Below are 21,258 nucleotides of genomic sequence, written 5' to 3'. Positions count from 1 at the left end.
GAAGGACGTCCACCTGGACAGCTGGCCCGTCGTCTCGTCGTCGAAGGTTTCGGTGAACGGCGACTGCACGAGGCAGCCTGGTGTCAACACTGACAGGACGCAACCACTTGTGGCGGTGATCGTGCGTGCAAAACAACCGACGCCAGTCGGTGAGCTACTTGGGAGCTGGCCAAGGCCTCGTGGACCAGTCGTGTCTCATGGTGTAACCGTAATTGAGGAAGATTCATCGATGAGCCCGCGATCCTTGGGCCACAGGCTCGCTGGCGGTGCGCGTGTGATGGTCGTCGGGCGGTCTGTGACGTTCCCGTGCGACATGTGATACGAAGTGGTCGAACGATGGGGAAAAAGGACTCGTCGGGTAGACGAAGGATTCCGTTGTTTGTCCAGTGGCGAGACGAGGTGGCCGCCTTCCGTCGAGCCCCGGTGCCGCAGCTTTTACGACGGCTCGTCTTGCTGAACGGCTTTTCCGCGATTTTGTTTACCGTCTTCTCGCCCCGAGGGAACGTAAGTTTTTACACATTTTTATATACGCCACGACTATTTTTCTGACGATGCCGTGCAGTTTGAAATTTGTTAACGTACTCGATACTGAATTGTTTTCGATGGAAACCATTTTTAGACAGTCTATAGTGGTGTCATGATTCGTGGTTTTGTTTTGGACATTCGTTTTTAAGATTTCTCTTTCTTGGTCCTTGCAATACATTTTGTATACAATTTTAAATATATTTTGTGGGATCCGTGATTTGTTAATATATTTAATACTGCATCGTTTTCGATGGAAACCATTTTTAGACAGTCTGTAGTAGTGTCATGCTACGTGGTTTTGTTTTGGAAAATTAGTTTTTAAGATTTGTCTTTCTTGGTTCTTGCAATATATTTGGTATACAATTTTAAATATATTTTGTGGGATCAGTGATTTGTTAATATATTTGATACTGTATCGTTTTCGATGGAAACCATTTTTAGACAGTCTGTAGTAGTGTCATGCTACGTGGTTTTGTTTTGGAAAATTAGTTTTTAAGATTTGTCTTTCTTGGTTCTTGCAATATATTTGATATACAATTTTAAATATTCCATGGAATCAGTGATTTTTTAATGACTTTGATATCGCATTGTTTTCGATGCAAATCATTTTAAACAATCTCTAATAATGTTATCGTATCAGCAATGTGTACTTTTCTTTAGAAGATTATTCATCGAGATAATTCTCTCCAGAGCCTTGCAATGGAACAACATTTCTGTAATTAGAGGGAAGTGGAATAAACTAATTCATTAAAATAAATTCTGTTACAATAGTTGTCCCCAAAAGTTCCAGTAAACAATTGTTAATAAATGAGTGATTTTGAGAAGCTCAAAGTACACGGATAAAATCGGCTACCATGCTTTACGGATTTTTAAGTGAAATTACCAGGATAAATTCTGAAAATCGTACACATTTAAGGAATGCAAAGAACGGATTATTTCTATGTGAAGTCAAGAGTATTTTCGTTGTGCATTTTACGAGCCCCGTGATCAGCCAAGCGGGGAAACGCGTTTCGTCAGAATGCTTTCATTGTGCCCACACGTTTGATTCCGCCGTCTCGCTGAAATTCACAATTTCCACTCGTTTACAGAGTTGAACCCCTATAGTGACCGAAGGGAAGTCTATGATTCTTTTTTGGGGAAAAATTGTAGGTCACTATTGAGTTATTAGTTAACCCATTGATGGTATACAGGTTCAAGATTACCTAGTCAAAGAAACTATTGGGAAATTTTAGTTTGAATGAGATTTAGCTGTCTCTGTAAAGTTGAACGCCTGTAGTGGTCTATGATTTTTTCTTTTACAGGGAAGATCGTAGATTACGCCTGACTTATTAATTAACCCGTTAATTATATACACGGTTAAGATTATCTAGGAAAAAAAACCATCAAGGAGTATTATTCTGAATGAAAATTAATTTTCATGTGTTTTGATCTTTCGTAGAGGTGAAATTAGTATTTAATTAATTGCTTAGACGACTTAAAGAATTTTTTTGAAAATTGTTGTATTTACTCTCAAGGCTGAATAAGAATAATAATAAATATTATGGAGTTTATTCAACCAGAAGATATTTAAATTCTTTCTGTGTAAGAATATACAAACGTAATTTTTACCACTGTAAATTGCGCGCGCGTTTCTTTCACACGGTTCGATAACAACAGAGGGGGAGTCTGTTCTCGTCGTTACGTAAATAAGGGGGGATATACTTTTCACAAAATTTACGCGACAGCGTAAGTTTTTTTTACACAATTCGCGAGCCCTCTGGCGAGAGGCGCTCGTTACGAAAAAGTTGGAATAACTCCGCGCCGGAAGTCGTTACAACGTTTCTTTTGCTCCCGTAACCAACTTTTTAATTTTACTTGCGAATACCCGCTCTCGTGATTATCACTGGCAAGAATTCCCTTCTCGATTCGAGCGATTGCATTTCTTGAACCGTGCTTCTCTGTCTTCTTGAAAAGAAATGGAAGGGCGGTACGTGTCGGAGCGGAGATGAAAATCATTTTTGCGAGTTGCTTTTGGATTGCGTTGGGATCGGTCTGGACTGGGCTTCAATTTTATTTTTAGGCGTTTTCGGCTTGAGAAACTGTACGATTATAGTTGGTAGACTGTGGATGTTTATGCATTTATGGTACACAAGAAAATGTGAAAAGTATATAATGTAGTATACCAAATGTGGTCAAAATGTATATGCATTTGTGCAAAATGAAATATTAATATTATCGTAGTGTGTCATATTGGGTGAGAAGAAGTTAGATTAAGAAATCCAATGTTATATTTTTTATTATATTAGATTACCTGATAGAATGTATCCGATGTACATCATATATAGTTTGTGTATGCTTATAAAAATTCATATTACTATACACAAAAAAGTCAAATTCGTATGAAAGTTGTTAGAAACCAGTAAGTGAGGAAGAGGTGAGAATAACAGGCTGATAATGGAATGCAGCTTTTAAGGTGAAACACTACATAAAAGTTTATTGTAGTTATAATTAAGCACAACGTGATACAGCAGTTACACACAAGAGCTGCGCACCAAACAAGAGAAGACATAAAACAAATGACACACACAGATAATGCTTACTGTATGCATTGATACTTTCTCAACAAAAGTGTATCTTCCAAACGATTTAACACGTATTTAAATTATTATTGCTATTTTATATATTTCTACATTTGTATACATTCCTCATAAACACAAACATCTACAGTCTAATTATTATTCATCTGTCACAAACTAATTTATCGAGTAACGTCGGTCTCCCTCCTTATTCAGAATTATCCTAAAGACGGTCCAGAAGAGGCCTAAAACGTCCAAAAATAAACTCAAAGCCAAATACACACAAAACTCGACGAAGAACTCACGAAACGCTCCCCTCTCGACAATAGGGAAGAAGCCACCCCCGCGCATTCCAGGCCACCCCCATATAATTTCCATTATCACAGCATCTTATCGTTACTCCCCTCCTCCCCTCTCCCTCAATCCTCTCACTATTCCACTCCTCCCTTCTGCTTTCCAATTCCACGCACTCGGTTAAAGGAAGCAGAATCCGACGTAGACGAAGGAAAAAGAGAAAAGATAAATTGCCCTTAATTCGCGTAGCCGCAGACTAATGCAATCCCGTCCGCGACTCCATTTCGAAATTGCGTCAGGGGTTGCTTCCGCGTTCGCTGGCCGGGGCGCGGGAATAATAAGGTGAAACATACTCCTTTTACCTCGCCAGCCAATCCCTCAATCCACGATCTCGCCCTCCGCGGGATCTGTCGTCGGATTTTCTCCGACGCTCCTTCCACCGTCGAGCCAGAAGGGAACGGTGGAATAAAAAAAAGATCGCGGCTCAGGGTCGTTCGATCGGCTTCTCGCGTCCGTTTCCTCCGAACACTTGTAGACTTGGAGGACCTCGGGAGCACAATGGCAGAACGTCCGGACGAAGACGGAGGCGGAGGCGGAGGAATTGCCGCGCCGCTCTGAATAGGAAATCCGATCGAGCGGGCTGATCGCATTATTTCCTAATCTAACCTCTTCCTCCCTGGCCAGAGCCGCGTGACGCCGGGCTTAATGGGCTTTTAATCGAAAAATGTTAATCGAGCGTTGGAGAGGGCTCGCGCGCGAACACGTCGCACGATTGCCATGGGAGCGAACGATCGCTGAACTTGTCGAAAATAAATATTGGTGGGGGCTCATTCATGGCGTTAGACGTGTATTCCTATTTCGTTTCTTGTAAATCGTTCCTGATACGGCAAGGAAGCTTGTCAGAAATTAATTCAGAGCTTTTCTAAAGTAAACTCGTTATTTATTTATGAAGAGAAGTCATAGAACTTTGGTATGATTCTAGGATTTATATTTTTGTTTACACTGATTGTAGCACGATTGGACGTAATACCGGTGGGCCAAGTAGTACGAGTCAACCTTTTCTGCGTCCTACGCACTTTCTTTGGCCATATAAAGTATATCTATGAATTTCGCCAAAATTGTACACCACCCAGGAGTATTGCTCGATATTTTGAACGTTAATGAACCCTTATCTTGTAAAATCTTTCCTGATACAACAAGGAAGCTTGGCAGAAATTAAATTACAGGATACGTAATTATACGAAAGAACAAAGTAGGAAGATTGTGTAGAAATTAATTCAGCGCCTTTCAAAGGTAAACTCGTTATTTATTTATAAAGAGAAGTCATAGAACTTTGTTATGATACCAGGATTTATATCTAGAGACGCGGTAGCGTCTCGGCGCCAAGTACATGAAAAATTATCCGTCACCGCGTATATATGGCGTTGGAGCTACCACGTATCTTTTACAGGAGAGATGGTCCATTCAAACCTAACCTGAAACTTCTTTCATGAATATTTCAACACGCCTGCAATATTTTCTAAATTTAAAAACATTTTTCTAATGTAAACCGCATATAAGCTTTCGAATAAAACCAAAATCAATAAAATCGGTCCACGTTCAACTGAGATATCGTAATATTATGTCATGAATCTGCCAGAAACGGTATTTTTCGTATGATTTCCCGTCGTCAACCCTTAGCCAATAGGAGCTAAGGAAAAGCCAAGTGTCGTTCGTCGACTCTCGGAATCATTCGGTTCGACATGGCTCGTCGGCCATCGAGTGTCGAGAGTCAAAACGAATGTCATCATTTATAACCTGCCAAGTGTCAAAACTTTTTACACTATTGCATTATTAATAATATTTATACCAGCAAAATGTTTTCAATTTAGACTTTTTATGTAGGGTTTAATAACAAATTGCAGCCAGTGTTGTAAAGTGTTGATCAATCTTGACTACAAGGTAAGTTGTCAAGATCTGAATTGCGAGATACCTTTATTCATACAGAATAGATCCATACCACTAAAGTGTTTTTAATTTAGACTTTTTATGTAGAGCTTATAGAAATGGAGTCATTTTCTCATTTCATTATTAACATTAAAATTTCTTGCAGCAAGGAAAAAAATTGCAAGTATATATAATTATTTATAAATTGTACGAATAAGTGTTTATAATTAATACATTATATGAAATATATATATATATATATATATATATATATATATATATATATATATATATATAGATAGATATATTCTAAATTATTATTTGTTATAAATATAAATATATATATTCGCTTTTGTCATCTCCTCTCCCTTTATTTTACTCTATTCAGTTAAAGAAACAAATAATAATTTAGACTTCTTATGTAGAGTTTACCGAAATATCAATTTTATTTTTATAAATTTAAAATAGATTCTATATAATAAATTATTTGTAAAAAGAAGTGAGATCCGATAAAAAACTTCAAAAAAGTAAAAAAATTACGTCAAGTACATGAAAAAGTGGAGAACTCAAGGAGTTATCATTGAAAAATAGAAGATCCCCATAAAAAACTACAAGAAAGTAGAAAAATATGTGAAATCGAAATGAGCTGGCAAATGATTCGCCTAGATTTTCGCGGCCTGGAAGTCAAGTGCTTGGCGTGACCAGGCAAGGTCAAGGTGTCGATGAATAAGAATTATTTTAGAACGCAAAATAATGAAAGTGTACTCATATTGTCAGAGTTTGAAACTGACAAATTATCTGAAAGCTTGCGAGAGTAACGGTATTGGTGTCGATGAATGACCTTAGAAAGATTTTAAAACGCAATACAATGAAAGTGTACTCATAATATTGTCAGAGTTTTAAATTGACAAATTACCTAAAAGTCTGTGAGAGAGAAAGTATGGGTATTGATGATCTAAGAATGCCTTGCCTGGTCACGCCAAGCATTTGACTTCCAGGCCGCGGAAATCTAGGCGAATCATCTGGCAGCTCATTTCGATCTCACATATTTTTCTACTTTCTTGTAGTTTTTTATGGGGATCTTCTATTTTTCAATAATAACTCCTTGAGTCCTCCACTTTTTCATGTACTTGGCGTAATTTTTTTACTTTTTTGAATTTTTGTTTACACTGATTGTAGCACGATTGGGCGTAATACCACTTGTTGGCAAAGGGTTTCGATAGTTTAATACAGGCGGAGGAAACGCGTAGGTCGCGGAAAACATGGAGTCGTTCTACTGGGTAGACTGATCCTGGTGGGTAGTTTTTTTTAATAGAGCGTAGGTGCAACGTATGCGTGGTAATATTAGGTAATACCACTGGTAGGAGTTTTTTTACTGTTTACGTAAATACTTTATGGTGGGAAAGGAAAATTTGAATAGCCCCGGAAATTAAACTGTTCCAGTGGGTGGAGCAATTTCATTATCAATAGAGAGACATTTTTACAAGGCAAGGGTCCATTGACGTTCAAAATATCGAGCAATACTTCTGGGTGGTGTACAATTTTAGCGAAGTTTATAGATAAATTTTATATGCCCGAAGAAAGTGCGTGGGACGCGGAAAAGGTTGACTCGTTCTACTGGCTCGACTCGGTCCACCGGTTTATAAGTGATTTTTAGATATGACACACGTGCAATTTATCTAATACCAAGTAATGCTATCGGTAGGAGTTTTATCACTGATCGCATAAACATTTTATATGGAAAAGGAAAATTTAAGAAGCCTTGGAAGTTAAACTGTTCACTCGCACCAATCCTACTATTAATAGTCAGACATTTTTACAAGAGAAGGATTCATCGACGTTCAAAATATCGAGCAATACTCCTGGGTGGTGTACAATTTTAGCGAAGTTTATAGATATACTTTATATAGCCGAAGAAATTGCGTAGGACGCGGAAAATTGGTTGACTCATACTACTTGGCTCACCGGTTCATAGGTGGTTTTTAAATAGGGCACACGCGCCAAGTATCTAATATTGAGAATTGCTACCGATAGGAGTCGAATGTTGTTACTATTTATAGGGCATTCGTTTTATGGAGGCGAATGAAATTCAATGAGGACATAACGTACCGAGTGGTACTACCGGGAGACGTTGACTCGTACTACTGTTTATAGGCACTCTTAAGTCTTAACGCATCGAGGCTTACGCCATTTATTTATGATTAACATTTAGTCTCCATCTCTGCACCATCACTCAAACATATTCTATGGTATATTCTTTTTTGCAAATATGATTAACATCGCGAAGATAACTGAAAATCTCTACAGAAATTTCGGTTGAATTCAATTTAAGTTAAAAAATTTCCATTTTGATGATATAAATCTACATTTAATTTTCTTCTATATAAATATTAAACGCGAAAGGTGAATATAAAGTTATAGGTTGTTACAAAAAAAAAAAATCGTTACATTTTAATTGACGCTAATCCTGCTTCTAGAAGTGAAATTTTATGAAATTTCTTCGTAATCGAATCGAGTCTCTCCGGGAGATACGCGTGATTTCGCAACGAAAGGTCAAGATTCGATAACCCCGAGAAGAAACAAATGATTCCTCTCTGTATTTTTCCGTAAGATTTTCATCGACGCGCAATATCGACGAAGAATACTTTCCACGGGATAGAGGTAATTTCGTAACTTTGAAAGTTTTTAACTTTTCGCGAGATCAAAACCACATGTTGTACTTCGTTAAATAGAAAGCCAAAGGGTACATAGAATCCCAAGAAATTTAATATTCGACCGAAGGGAGGAAACCAGAGACGGGTGAAATTCTTATCTGGATAGAAAATTTCCGATAAACAACGCTTGGTTATTCGATTTCATGAACTCCTCGACTATGGCGCAATTGTAATTTCATTTTGGTTCGGTGGAATTCGTTACATTATAACATTAATTTCATTCTCACGCGTACAGAATATAATCGTTATCGAAGCCAAAACGACCGAAGGTATACCGTCACCGTCGACTCGCTCGACAAATCTGTTATAATTGACATCATCGGTTTTTCTCGTCCTCTCCCTCCCCCTCTCACCAGCTACCGAGGAATTCGCCATCCGGAATAACTGCCCCAAGAATAATTATCATTTTCACGGGACGTGGCCGTAATCGCCAGCGTCCCGCAATTCCAGGAATTTCATTAGTTTCGATAAATTCAGCCCCGTCCGCCCCCTCGGCTGTCTTCCGTCATTAATTCTCGACAACGCAGCCGCATTCATTACTAATTCCGATCTAACACGCCAACTTGATTCGTCCCGAGATCGATCGGGTCCGTCCCATTATCGTCAGAAACGTCCTAATTGCCGCTTTTTACCACCTTCGCCCTCCCCGCTCTGCAGCCGCCTCGTCGCGAAGTCGTCGATTTAAAACCGATCCGCGTTTTCGTGCCCGAGCTTCGAGGCGATCGCGTGACCAACGGCCGTGCCGTTTCGCGATTTTCTTCGCGAGGAATTACGTTGAACAACCGACACGGCCGTCGAGCGTTATTAGTTCACTTCGAAACGGTAACGAGGGTCAACACTGAGAACGTAATTGCGTTCGAAATAGCGAGCTCTGTTTCGAACGAAATTGGAACTTTAGGTTTGGGAGTGTCCTAGATGGAAGTTGGACGATCGGGTCGCCGAGGTGTCGATGCTGCATTCGGTAACGAAAACGATTTTTGAGCAACTGAAACTTGTACACGTGGACAATTTCTTTGATTTAAACATTTGGGTTGTAATTCCCTTTTCTTTCGTTGATCCTTCTTTCCTTTTCTTCCTTTCCTAATCAGTGGCAGACCGCTGTACCACTTTTTTACAAATCCTTTTGCTGCGGAGTCGAGTAACGTTTTATGACATGAGAGTGGTTTCGAGATCGGTTTTTGTTTCTTCATCTGCTCAATAAAACATACTGAATGTTTTGGAAACGATACATTCCATAGTTTCTTTTTTATAAAGAATATTATGATATGATTTATTATGTAATATAGTGCATAATTATATTATTATAATACATATTATAACATTTACTGAATATACTCTTATAAATGCTTTATATAGCTATATATTTCTTCGTTCACCTGTTCCTTAAAATCGTAATCCATGTAAATAAGCCTCAGTTCCATTTGAGGAATACATTTGGTATCAAATTCTGTCCATGGTTTTTAAAAAACGTGTTTTAATGACCTCCTAATTTGCATACTTTGCATATGCATCAGTCGAATCCCATGTGCGTAAATAATATCGCATATTTCATGCACGTATATCAATTCAATTTGTTTCGTTTGTAGACCTCGAAATAGCGAGGGAGGGAAACAAAACGAGGGAAATTGCGCGATATTTTCCAGCCCACCTTAATAATTTTCCGCGCGTTAGAGAGCCACGTATCGGTCGTTCGATCTGCTCGAAGCCTGGGAGGAGAGAGAGAACCCTTCTAAAAATCAGCAAATCAACGGACAGGCGTGAATCCGCGTCTAATTGCGTTTCACGCGGCCGGGCATGCTTTTAATTGCATCTCCAGCTTCAATTTCGCAGGGTTCGCGTACAAAATCCAACGTGTGCCACCTATCCCCATCCCACCCCTTACCAACGATTCTCGAACCGATGGGCGAGGGATAGAAGTGGGCAAAATACTTATCTAGATTAAAACCTCGAATAATGAATAAAAGATACACCGTTCGTTACTCGTTTTGTTTAAGCGCGGAATCGAGTACCGTGCGATGGAGCTATAAAAGCGTTGCTAAATCGAACGGGACCGATCTTGTTTAATTAGTAAAATAGGCAATAGAAGGTTCTCGTAAGCAGAATTCTTCTGACAGAATTTATTCGCAAATGTTGGTAGTTTGTGAACGATTAGGAATATCTCGGGGGTGGGTTTCGATCACACGCTTTAATTGGGGGTTTTGCGTTTTTTTTAACTTTTTATTTACTTTGTATTTAACACACTTTGTAGTTTACTATGTATTTTACTTTGTATTCGACAAACCATGTATTTTATTTTATATTTATCACACCTTTTATTTACTTTGTGTATAGCATATTTTGTATTTTACTTTGTGAACAACATACTTTGTATTTTACTTTGTGTAAAACATGCTATGTATTCTATTTTATATTCACCATACCTTTTATTTACTTTGTAATCAACACACTTTGTACTTATCTATGTATTTTACTTTGTATTTGACACACTTCGTATTTTACTTTGTGAATAGAATACTTTGTATTTTACGTTGTAAATAACATACTTTGCATTTTACTTTGCGAATAACATATTTTGTATTTTACTTTGTGAATAACATACTTTGTCTCTTCCTTTGTGTATAACATACTTTTCATTTTACTTTGCGAATAACATACTTTGTATTTAACTTTGTCTATAACATACTATGAATTTTACTTTGTATTTCACACACTCTTTATACTACTTTGTACGGTATTTTGCATGTAACGCACGTTGTTATTGGCAACATCGTCCGCTTATCACCGTATAGGTCGATCGGAAGGGCCAATATCGTTTGAATAAAAATTTTGCACACCTCTAAAGTAGCGCGAAGCTCTTTTTACGAGCGGTGACAGATCTCGCTTTCAGACAGCGTCGCCTCGAACGCAGATAAGCCAGGTGGCCGTCGTCGCACGTGGAGTCAACCGAGGTTAAAGCACCGATAAAACCAGGCTTCCTATCGCGACGCGCGTGCTCGCGCCTCGTAACTTTTTCTTTTCCCGTTTTCTACTCGCGAGAACTTGCAATCGGGCGTGTCCGTCGTTGTTCCCTGCCTACTTACACGGTCTGTCCGATAAATAATCGAACTTACCCCCTCCCCGCTGCCCCGTAAAAAATAAAACTCCGCTCATATTGGTATACGCCATCATTTATTATTTATCATCCCCCTCGATATTTACGGCCTGCAAGCACAAACTTTATCGGGACACCATCGACCTTATTCTTGCAACCCAGGAACGAAAAATATTTTTCTGAAAATTATGGGAATATTAAGAGCAGGTGTGAAAGAAATTGTAGCGTAGAGATAGTAGAGGATGATGTAAATCAAAGAAACATTCGAATGATTGCATGGAAAAAGTGTATACTTGGTCAATTAAAGTACTTTTCCGTTGTCACTCTGGAAAAGTATTTTTACCACTTTTTATGTTCTAATTTTTCTTGCATTATGATATCGAAAAAACGAAAGAACGAAACAACGTAAATATGTTCACGTGATTACAAGAAGAACTATATATTCCATCGAATAATTAAGTTACCTTCTGTCATCCAGGAAAAATATTTCTCGTTCCATTTTTATGTTGACTTTTTTCTTGCACCGTGCGCTGTTGCCAAGAAGTAGTCAGCCTGATTATTTATCGGACGGGCCGCGTACCAGAAACTATCGAATATAAATCGCGTCGTCCGGGACACGTCGTCACGCGAACCAGGAGAGTTGCGGTCTCTCTGGATTAGTGAATTTTTCACGAGTGTTCCGTTTTCTATTTTAAACGCGGCTCGCCGAGAAGTTTTTATTCGGGTGGGTGACTGCTCTCACCCACGGCGGTCGTTTTATAGCAACCGAGGGTGCCTTTTTGTGGGAACAGGGTCGAATACAAGGGCTGTTCTAACAGTAGGGATGAACGTATTCGATAATCATCTCAATCGTACTGAAATGCAGAATCGTTAGACCAGCTGGTGCAATATCAGTTCTGTGATTCAATGTTTACTTTTCGAACTGTGCACTTGCAACCACATTTAGCAAAATTTCCCAATGAACATACACTAGCCGTAAAAAAAAACGGGACACCATTTTAAAACGTCATAACTCCGAGAGTTTTCAACCGATCTTCGGGAAACTTCGTGAGGTTTAGTTTTGAAGTGTCCTCTGGGTGTGTGCAATGTTCCATTGACGTGGGTTGATGAGAAAGGGTTAATTCACCCCCTCCTAAAGGGGTAATGCAGAAAAACGGCACTTCAGAAGGGTCCAGGGGCGACGGAAGGGGGTGAAAAAATCAAAAAACCCTTTGAGGCGACTCTGTTTGATGTCCCCTACAAAATGCACCTCTTGAAATCGCTCTCGGACAAACCCACCCTCGCTCCCCCTCCCCACCCCCCTAAAATCCACAATTTTTGGACGACAGTCCCGATTTTGGACTCGATGCATTCTCTGGACTCCCCTGATCCAGGAAATGCCATCACTCATGCCGTCCACACCATAGGCACCCTTTGGGGGGGGGGGGGGGGGTGGAACAGCTCGCGATTTTTCAACCCCCTTCGTAAGGGAGGACTTCCAGACATCAAACAGCGATGAAATTCACCATGTTTGTTCTCGATACGTTAAGAATGAAAGCCCAACAGATCACGTTTCAAAAACTGCCCCCTGAGCTGAGCAGGGGTGGTCCAAAGTTAGGGGTGGTTCACCCGAAGTGTAAGGGTTGCAACGATGTTTCGTTGCGTGGAACACACGTGGTACAGTCCAAGGCATTGGAGTGAAACAGTTTTGATGTCTTTTCCCCTCGCGAATAGCATTAAAATACGAAAATGTCGTTTTTTTGGAAAACCCACCTCTCGTCTTCAGACCCTTTTGTGGGGTGAACGAGTAACCCCACGTCAACGTCGTTCGCGGATTCGGAAAAAACGTGTATAAACACTACCACACAAAAAAAAACTAAATACATATTATGAAAGAATTTTGTTGGGACATCCTAGCAGTTCAAATCAAAATAAGACAGCTCTATTTGCAATTTCATCAGAATCAGGTGAAAACGGCTAGTATACGCAGGAAAAAAATAATCACTGGATCTGGGTGCGGGCTCGATAGGGTTGAAACCTCCCCGCCTAGTTCTACGGCAGCCCCGATCGAGTCGTGTTTCATTATCTGCGCGAGGGATTTTAATTAATCAAGCTTTGTCGCGCGCCCTTTGGTAACTTCGAATTTTATCTCGATTATCACGTCGGGGAATCAGCGCGTGAAGTTCACTTCCTGGTCTGCGGGAGCGTTAACCCTTCCACCGAAGTGTGGCCACCTGTGTCCGTGTACGTGTGCGAGCGTGGGCGTGTGCACGCCAAGCAGAGAGGAAAGTCAGGCTCGCATAGTACTTCATTTTGTTCTAATGGGTGTATCGATTAAACCTGAGGTCCCTCCTATCTCTCGCCGCTTTGCATTAACAATTTCCTGTTCCGTGTGCTTTTTTCTGCTTCACGTAAAACGTTTCATGCTCGAATTTTTGCTGCTCCATATAACAGGCTGCGCGTTATTTGAAATCGAAGATCTCTGTTTACGGATCAATCTCGCTATTGAAACTGTTGGAATATTTACTAAACGGCAACATGTCATTTTAGTACAAAAATAAATTGTAGTGAGAATGAATGTACAACGTTATATCTGTCACTGCAGAATAACGAAAGAGAAAGTTTTCCTTCGTTAGAGAAAGAGGATACTTCCTGTAGTTTACTAAAGACTAAACAGATGTGCTAAAACTACGCTGTATACAGCTAGAAATTCTTCCTATGGTTTTTCTTTTAACGTTCATCGGTCAGTCTCGCGCAGCTCCTCGTTGAGAAAAGATCACAGTTTGTTCGTGACAACTTAGTGAATAAAGCTAACGTTATCTATAAATTCAGTATTTTATTATTCACTTATACCCCATTTCCAATAGAAATTAGTTTTTTCAGTTCTTTAATAAAAAGTTCTGTCATTAATATATGGACGGTGTAACGCACAACGTGTTAAATGAAAAATCTATGGTATCCACAATCCTTGGTACCATCCTGGGTATTCTAGGGATAAATCGCATAGCTCACAGGGTGTCCCGATAAACTTCATGCAGCAGCAGTAAGACCAACGTAATTTTGTTTGGAGGGCGACGAAACATCTGACTCGAGTACGTACGTGCGTGCGTGAGCGCAATTAGACGTTCTTGTGGTCACGAAAACTCGACGCTGGGGGTTCCCCCGACGGTGTCGGCGCCGTGACGCCAGCCTCTCGGCCGCGATATCAAAATTCCGTGCTCAGCACGCGCTGGAATTCTTTATGGCCCCCGCGACGGCGTCACGAGACCACACCCCACGACAACGCGGGCTCGAGGGGTCGTTAAGTATAAAACACGGGCAAAAATGGGGGAAGAAAAAGCGAAGAAAAAAGGGGCGATCGGAAGGGGGCGCGAAAGAAGCACGATCGAACGCCTCGCGAGCGGCTCAACGCGATATCTCCCAATTGATCGACGGTGCAACTTTGGTATATGCTTTCAACTGGGCGAATGAAGTTTGCGAATCAAGGTAAAAAAAAAGGGCTTTGAATTCGATTAATTTTTTGTGTATAGAATATAGGATCAAACAGTTTCGAACTTGTCGATACCGATTATAAATACGAATGAATATGTATGTCTAATGTATAAGGATTTAATTAATTTTTTTTCTACGTCGAAGAAGATTGGAACATAGTTAATTTAACTTCTTCTTACGTCAAATTTGAAACCCTTTGAAATCTGATTCGTATTTTACTCAAACCGTTTAATATTTATTGATATAGATTATAAATGTATATATGGAAATTCATTGAATATTCGATTGATTCTTGTGTAACATCGAAGAATAATAGGGACTCGGTTTATTTATGTTTGTTAGATTTGAGACCCTTTGAAATATTCTTCATATTTTTACAATCAACGAGGAATGTATTTCGATCAAACCATTTCAGACTTGAAAATAAAGATTATGAATGAATTTCGGCAATGTTTCTATGAAATGCGTTAATATTTGTACTCAAATATTATAAAAAGGCACGAACAAGTTGTGTTTTATTAAGAAAGAGAAACAGATTTATTCTTCGCTTGAGGGCTGACGTGCAGAAAATTTGAATAAATTACCGATATAATTAAGGCCTAACGAACCCAATAATTCTGATAAGTCTCGATTGAAATTTAATCAACTCGATAATCTTAATACCCTATATAAATTGAGCTTCGAACAATTTAGGATTAAATCATGGAAATACCGTTTTCATTAATTCTGCGATCGTTTTTCTCTACAATCAAGACTATTTTATCTCGGGAACGTGAATGACATCTACATGAAACTAAGGGGTAGTTTTACCCCTTAGGCTTGAATTACTACCATTAAAGGAAATATGTGTCCCATATTTTTCATAAAGTTTCACAGAGGAGGCACTTTGAAGGTGTTCAGTTTTATTTATAACGTTGCAAAGTTGTATAACTTGACAATAACGTGTAATGTAACAGTCTCGCATTTATTCGTCCTTCAAATTCATTTAATTTTTGCTTTACATTACTTTGCATTTGCTTACATACGTTTCTTAACAATTCCCTTGCATTCCCATTAAAGGAGGGCGGCGCCGAGGCTAAAACTAGCTACCAGTAGTTATTGATACAAAATTTTGAAACCTTGTACTTTTATACAGTTTCTGATGCTGAATTCAATGGTGTAAACAAAGAAATGTTTAAACAATTTTGTTTTGAATTATTGAAAAACAAAATTGTCGAAAAAGAAGTCGGTTCGATAAATCTATACGCTTGTCTGTTCGTTATTTTTTTACGGAGTATTTAAAAAAAAATCACCGCGATAGCTACATTTTGTAATGTGTGCTCATGTATGTCACTAACTAAGTCTATACTTTATTAAAATTAAATTAATAAAATGGAGTAGAGTAGTGGGCATTGAGTAAGTTGATGTATTAATTTGTTTAATTATTATACTATATTATATTTATATATACTAGTTATTATACCATAAAGACATGAATGGATTTTTCGATCCGACTTCTTTTTAAAAAATGTAAAAAAATGGTTTAAACGTTTTTTTGTTTACACCATTGAATTCAGCGTCGAAAACTATATAAAAGTACCATGTTTCAAAATTTTGTCGAAGTAACTACTGATAGCTAGTTTTGGTCTCGACACCCTCCTTTAAGAATATTAATCCTTTGCACTCGAGGCCTTTTTTCTTGCATCTGCCAACAACTGATGCTTTTTTAGCATTTTATTGCCACGAATGCTAATCTTAGATTGACTTCGACGATGTAGCCCGATTGTCATTTTATCGACACTTGGAATTCCAAAGAAAGTAAACCTGAAGAGACATTATTGCTGGTAGATTTGCTGCGTGAATCCTAGTGATGAGTGAGTCACCTCTCGAGTGCCAAGGGTTAAAGCTTCATTAAGCAACCATAGTCTGTTAGGGCCTACTGGCCCTATCATAGCTCGGGTACCTCGGGATCGTTAAACCCGTGCCGTAGCTACGATCGAAAGTAGCTTTCGATAAAATAAGTAGTCATTGCCGTAATTCAACCAAATTTGCCAGAAAATAAAACTTTACCCTTGCGTTTGTTGTTTCAAGAACCGTCGCCGTTATACGACAACAATCACTACCACGAGGAATGCCTAAAATGTAACAGCTGCGGCCTGAATCTCACAGGACCCAATCAGAAACGGGCTAGACGGTGAGTAGAGAGAATCACAGCCATCCTACTTGCATAAGCGTTCGGGCTCCTCGTATTTTCCACCGAACGGCCGTGTAACCGTAACTTTATCCGGCTGCCGCTTTAATTTCCTATTTATGGAGAAAATACTGGCCAACGGTTTCGCAATAAACGTTCGTCTGTTATTCGGCGCACACTGGTTCGTTCCCTTCGCGGTCAGGGAGAAAACGTAACATTTACACTCGCCACGGAATGTATTTTGATAAGTAGAGAAAAAAATCTTTGCTTGCCGAATGTTGGAACCTGGCAAAACAATGATTAACGAACGGCATCGATTGGTTGCTTGAAATCGTGTCTTTTACTATCATCGTAATTAACACTTTCGCTGCGGATGACGCACATGTGCGTTCAACTGAAAATATATGGTTGTTTTTATTATTTTTCAGTTTTCATTTTTTTGTTCGGCAATCATATTATATATAAAATAAGTTACCACAAATATATGATTTTCAAAATAATCATATTAGAACATTAGTAAGAAATTTTTCGTTAAAAGAAATATCATAATTGCAGCTCCCAGCGAACGGCTACTAATTTTCGTCCGCAGCGAAATTGTTAACTCTGCACTGTAAAGCAAGCTGTTATTTATTTTATTATCGAATCTTTGCAGTGCAAAGCAAATTATTATTTATTTGAACGTGGAATCTTTATTATAGAGCCCATTGCAGAGGTCATTATTAAAATTGAATTTACCGAATTCAAACATAAATAAAGTCTACCAAAATTAGTTTCGACGAAGCAAAGTATCTGTGGCTCGCGAACTCGTCGACCAATAGGAACAGCTGGAGGCTAGTTTCGCGCGAGTCGCGATTCGAGTCGCGTCCCTCTGTGATTTTAATTGGTATCGCGTGGATCCGCGATAATAAAGGATGATAAAGGAGATAAGAGGGTCGTCGTGATCCAATAACGAACGCCGTCGGGACGCCGCCACGGATTCACTTTTTATCGAGCGGCTTCGACTTTCATGAAACTTTCTACACCGCGATAACGTTTATTCGAGTTCGAGATACACCGTTCGCAAACTGAAAAACAAATCCTCCGCTTGCGCCTCATATAAATAATGGTAATTTTAAGTTAAATGTTTGTACTTACAAAATGTTCATTAATGCATTTTACTTTATATTTAACATATTTCGTATTTTACTTCGTATTTAACACACATGGTGTTTAAACTTTATATTGTGGCAAAGAGCACACGATACGAGTAATAGTAATTTAAACTCCACATTTTTGTAATTGTAATGTGGCTCATTAATGCAACTAAAAAATTCGAAGATAAAATAGGAAGCCCGTCGTATCACATATATTTTATATTTTGTATTATTATAGTATATAGTAATAGTGATAGTAATTTAAACTCCACATTTTTGTAATTGCAATGTGCTTCATTAATGCATCTAAAAAATTCGAAGATAAAATAGGAAGCCCATCGTATCACATATATTTTCTATTTTCTATTATTATACATATGTACATGAAAGATTTTCTACAATGCAATATATTCCAATATGTATTAAAAGAATATATACATATTAATGTATCATAGAAAATCTTTTTCCAAGTTGTAAATTCTTTCCAAATGGAACAATGATTAAAGTATCAATATCGCCTCCTGCATGTAATCGAATATATCAAAGAGAAACTCACCAACATCGATGTTTTTAATTCGCCAGGTTCAAAAACCAAATACTTTGCGATCTACACTTCGCTGACGTGGCGCTGATGGAGTGCTCGGACTTCATGCAGCAGTTGCGCAGCTTCAAACCACAAAGTTTAGGCTGCGCAGTTGCGAGAAGAAAATCATCGACCACCCTGATCTTCCCGCTGCCGCCGCAAGCGTGCTCAGGTAGGATCACTGTCGGGATTTGTGGATCATTTCACCCCCCGAATCGTCGCGATTCCTTCGTGCTCGAACAGCTGCCGTAGTAGAAGCTTGACTCGCAAACTTTTATCAACGCGCATATGTATGAGCACGAAGCTACAGGTGGTTCCCCCCTGTCTTGGATTACTCGCCTTTACAAACACTGTAGACCAAAAGCCTCGTGTCCTATCAGAAAATGTTGAAACTGTACGATTTAGGAATTGATTTTCTTCGCCTCGATTTCTGAGACGATTCAAAATTAAACTGGCTCGTTTATTTGGCGGGAACGACGATTCATATTTTTATTGATATACTTAGGTATACTTAGGAAGAAAGAGGTTGCGAAGTCAAAATGGTCTCATTCTTAAGAATGACGACTCCATTCGATGTCCTTGTTGAGGAAGAGTACAGACGATTTTATTATTCTGTTGAGAGATTAATGTTTAAAGTGTGTTATTCAATAATGAACAGAAATACAGAGGTAAGTCAATTATCCGATTCCATGGTATGTGTGACTCTTACTCTAGGGGTGCAAAGTTCAGAATTAACAAATTATGTTCATGTTGACTCGAAGGTTTTCCTTATACTTGTTTCAACCTCGAGTTTAAATTTGATTTCTGAACTGAATTAATCTGTAATTTTTATACGAATTAATAATGATTATAATATTAAATCAACGTTCAAAGTTCCTATCCCTTTATTGTGTACGTGTTTACGATTAACAACACATTTACCAGCTACCGCAATTATAACGTGTCTCTCACAGCATTCGGACCCACGTAAATCAAATAACCGTGTTTTGCATTCTCAAGTCGCTTAAGCAATTATACATGTTTTGCTTTGTGGAAGGGCTTCATCGAATAAACATGTTTTCCGCCAGAGTCGCTTAAGCAATTAAACATGTTTTGAAGGCGCAACGTCGAGTAAATAAATACTACATTCCCGAGTCATTCGTGGCTTCAAGCTACAGTTAACGTTGCTGTAAGCTTCAATTTCCGAACGAGATGTTTTCCAATTTGAATTTTAATTCAAGCGCACACGTATCTGTAAGCGATCTGTTTTATTCGATGCTTTTTTTTGCCAAGCAGAGACCAAAATGAATGTAAAGCATCTGAAATTAAAATTTAGACAACAAATTGGAGATTTAAAACACCCGAAATTTAAATTTTGGGGTGCGGAACACTTGAAGTTCAAATATAAATAAAAAATTGTAGATGCAAAGCACCTGAAATTCAAATCTAAATAAAAAATTGTAGATGCAGAGCGTCTGACATTCAAATTTAAATTAAAAAATTGTAGATGCAAAGCGGTTGAAACTCAAATTTAAATAAAAAATTATAAATGCAAAGCACTTGAAATTGAAATTCAGACAACAAAGTATAAATTCCAAGCACCTGAAATTCAACTTCAGACATTATTCAGAGCTCCCATCAAATCCCGAATTCGTCTTTCACCGTGGAACTTCACGAATCGCCGATTACCTCGAACAAATTGCAATCTTAGCTCATGATTACCGATCAATCTCACCGTCGATCGATCGATTAACGGCTACTTCCACCGTAATTACCCCATCGATCAAACGTCAAGCACGTGGAAATTGTCCAACTCCGAGAGCAGATGACGTCAGAGAGAAGAATGAAGCAGGAGACGACGAGAACAGACGAGAGCTTAGGCGTCCCCGACGAAGAAGACGGCGGTATCGGACGTGCGAGGTCCTCTTCATTATTTTATTTCGCGATCCTTCGACGCAGCCTACGAGAAGGGGTGGGATCCACGGGAAACTGGAACGCCCCGTATCGACGATCGAATTTACGGACCGCTATAGGCCATTAGACGCGGGGGAGAGGGAGCAGAGATTAGGAGGGGTTGGAAAAAGACGACTCGACAGTCAGGGATGCACCGCGGCCGGTTCACTTTAAGTTCGAATACCAAGCCTGTCTGTAAACAGTTTGGTGTTCCACCTTACAGTGAATCGACCGCCGGTATCGTCGACGAGGCCTGGAGAAACCGAGGGGGTCGAAGGTTGCGATCGATAACGAAGGGTGGCTGTCACGGCGAGGGGTGGCGAGCGGAACGCATTATCGGCGATACGTGCCTAAGTGGACGAAGAGTCGCGTTGCACGCTGAAAGAAAAATCTCGGGGAGACGCTACGCGCCGGGACCACCGTACGACGGCGTTTGGTCCTCTTCAACGCGGATCGGATTCCTCCCTTAATGATTTCGAGCCGGCTGGCACGGTCCCCAGCGGATTCAGTGATTTTTCCACGTGGCCCAAACAAACGCCTCGGAGACGGTTCTTGTTTCAAGGAGAAACGCGATAGAGGAATTCCTGGAGATCGAAGGTTGTCTCTGGGGGAGGGTAGTGGGACCTGGCGAAAGGCCACGATGAATCGAATACGCGCGGAGGGGATCCGAGGACTCGGAAGACACGTGTGATCGTCCAACTTGAAGACTTTCGTACGAATTGCGTCGTAATCTTTTCGATATTTCTAGGACAGGACGTATCTCATTTTTTTCTTTTCAAATATAGTGTCACGTGGTCTCGTCATTTAAGGGTACATTCTAGTGTAAAGTAGCTAAACGGAGAGGCATCTTTGGGAATTATTATC

The 21,258-nt window shown here is 39.4% G+C and overlaps 1 protein-coding gene and 1 long non-coding RNA gene across 3 annotated transcripts in view; one reads left to right on the top strand and one right to left on the bottom strand.

Annotated features, from left to right (window-relative positions):
- LOC128877599 (uncharacterized) overlaps positions 1-21,258 on the top strand; it is a 196,628-nt gene that overhangs the window by 158,097 nt on the left and 17,273 nt on the right. For both annotated transcript variants that reach the window (XM_054125039.1, XM_054125040.1), the window contains 2 exons: positions 16,647-16,749; positions 18,462-18,634. In XM_054125039.1, coding sequence (XP_053981014.1) covers positions 16,647-16,749; positions 18,462-18,634 — 276 coding nt within the window. The remainder of the gene's footprint in view (positions 1-16,646; positions 16,750-18,461; positions 18,635-21,258) is intronic.
- Positions 1-21,258, bottom strand: part of LOC128877601 (uncharacterized) — a 35,654-nt gene that overhangs the window by 6,213 nt on the left and 8,183 nt on the right. The gene's annotated exons all lie outside the window — the stretch shown is intronic.

This window comes from Hylaeus volcanicus, chromosome 5, assembly GCF_026283585.1.
Source record: "Hylaeus volcanicus isolate JK05 chromosome 5, UHH_iyHylVolc1.0_haploid, whole genome shotgun sequence".
NCBI lineage: Eukaryota > Metazoa > Arthropoda > Insecta > Hymenoptera > Colletidae > Hylaeus > Hylaeus volcanicus.
This window is presented reverse-complemented; position numbering and strand designations above follow the sequence as displayed.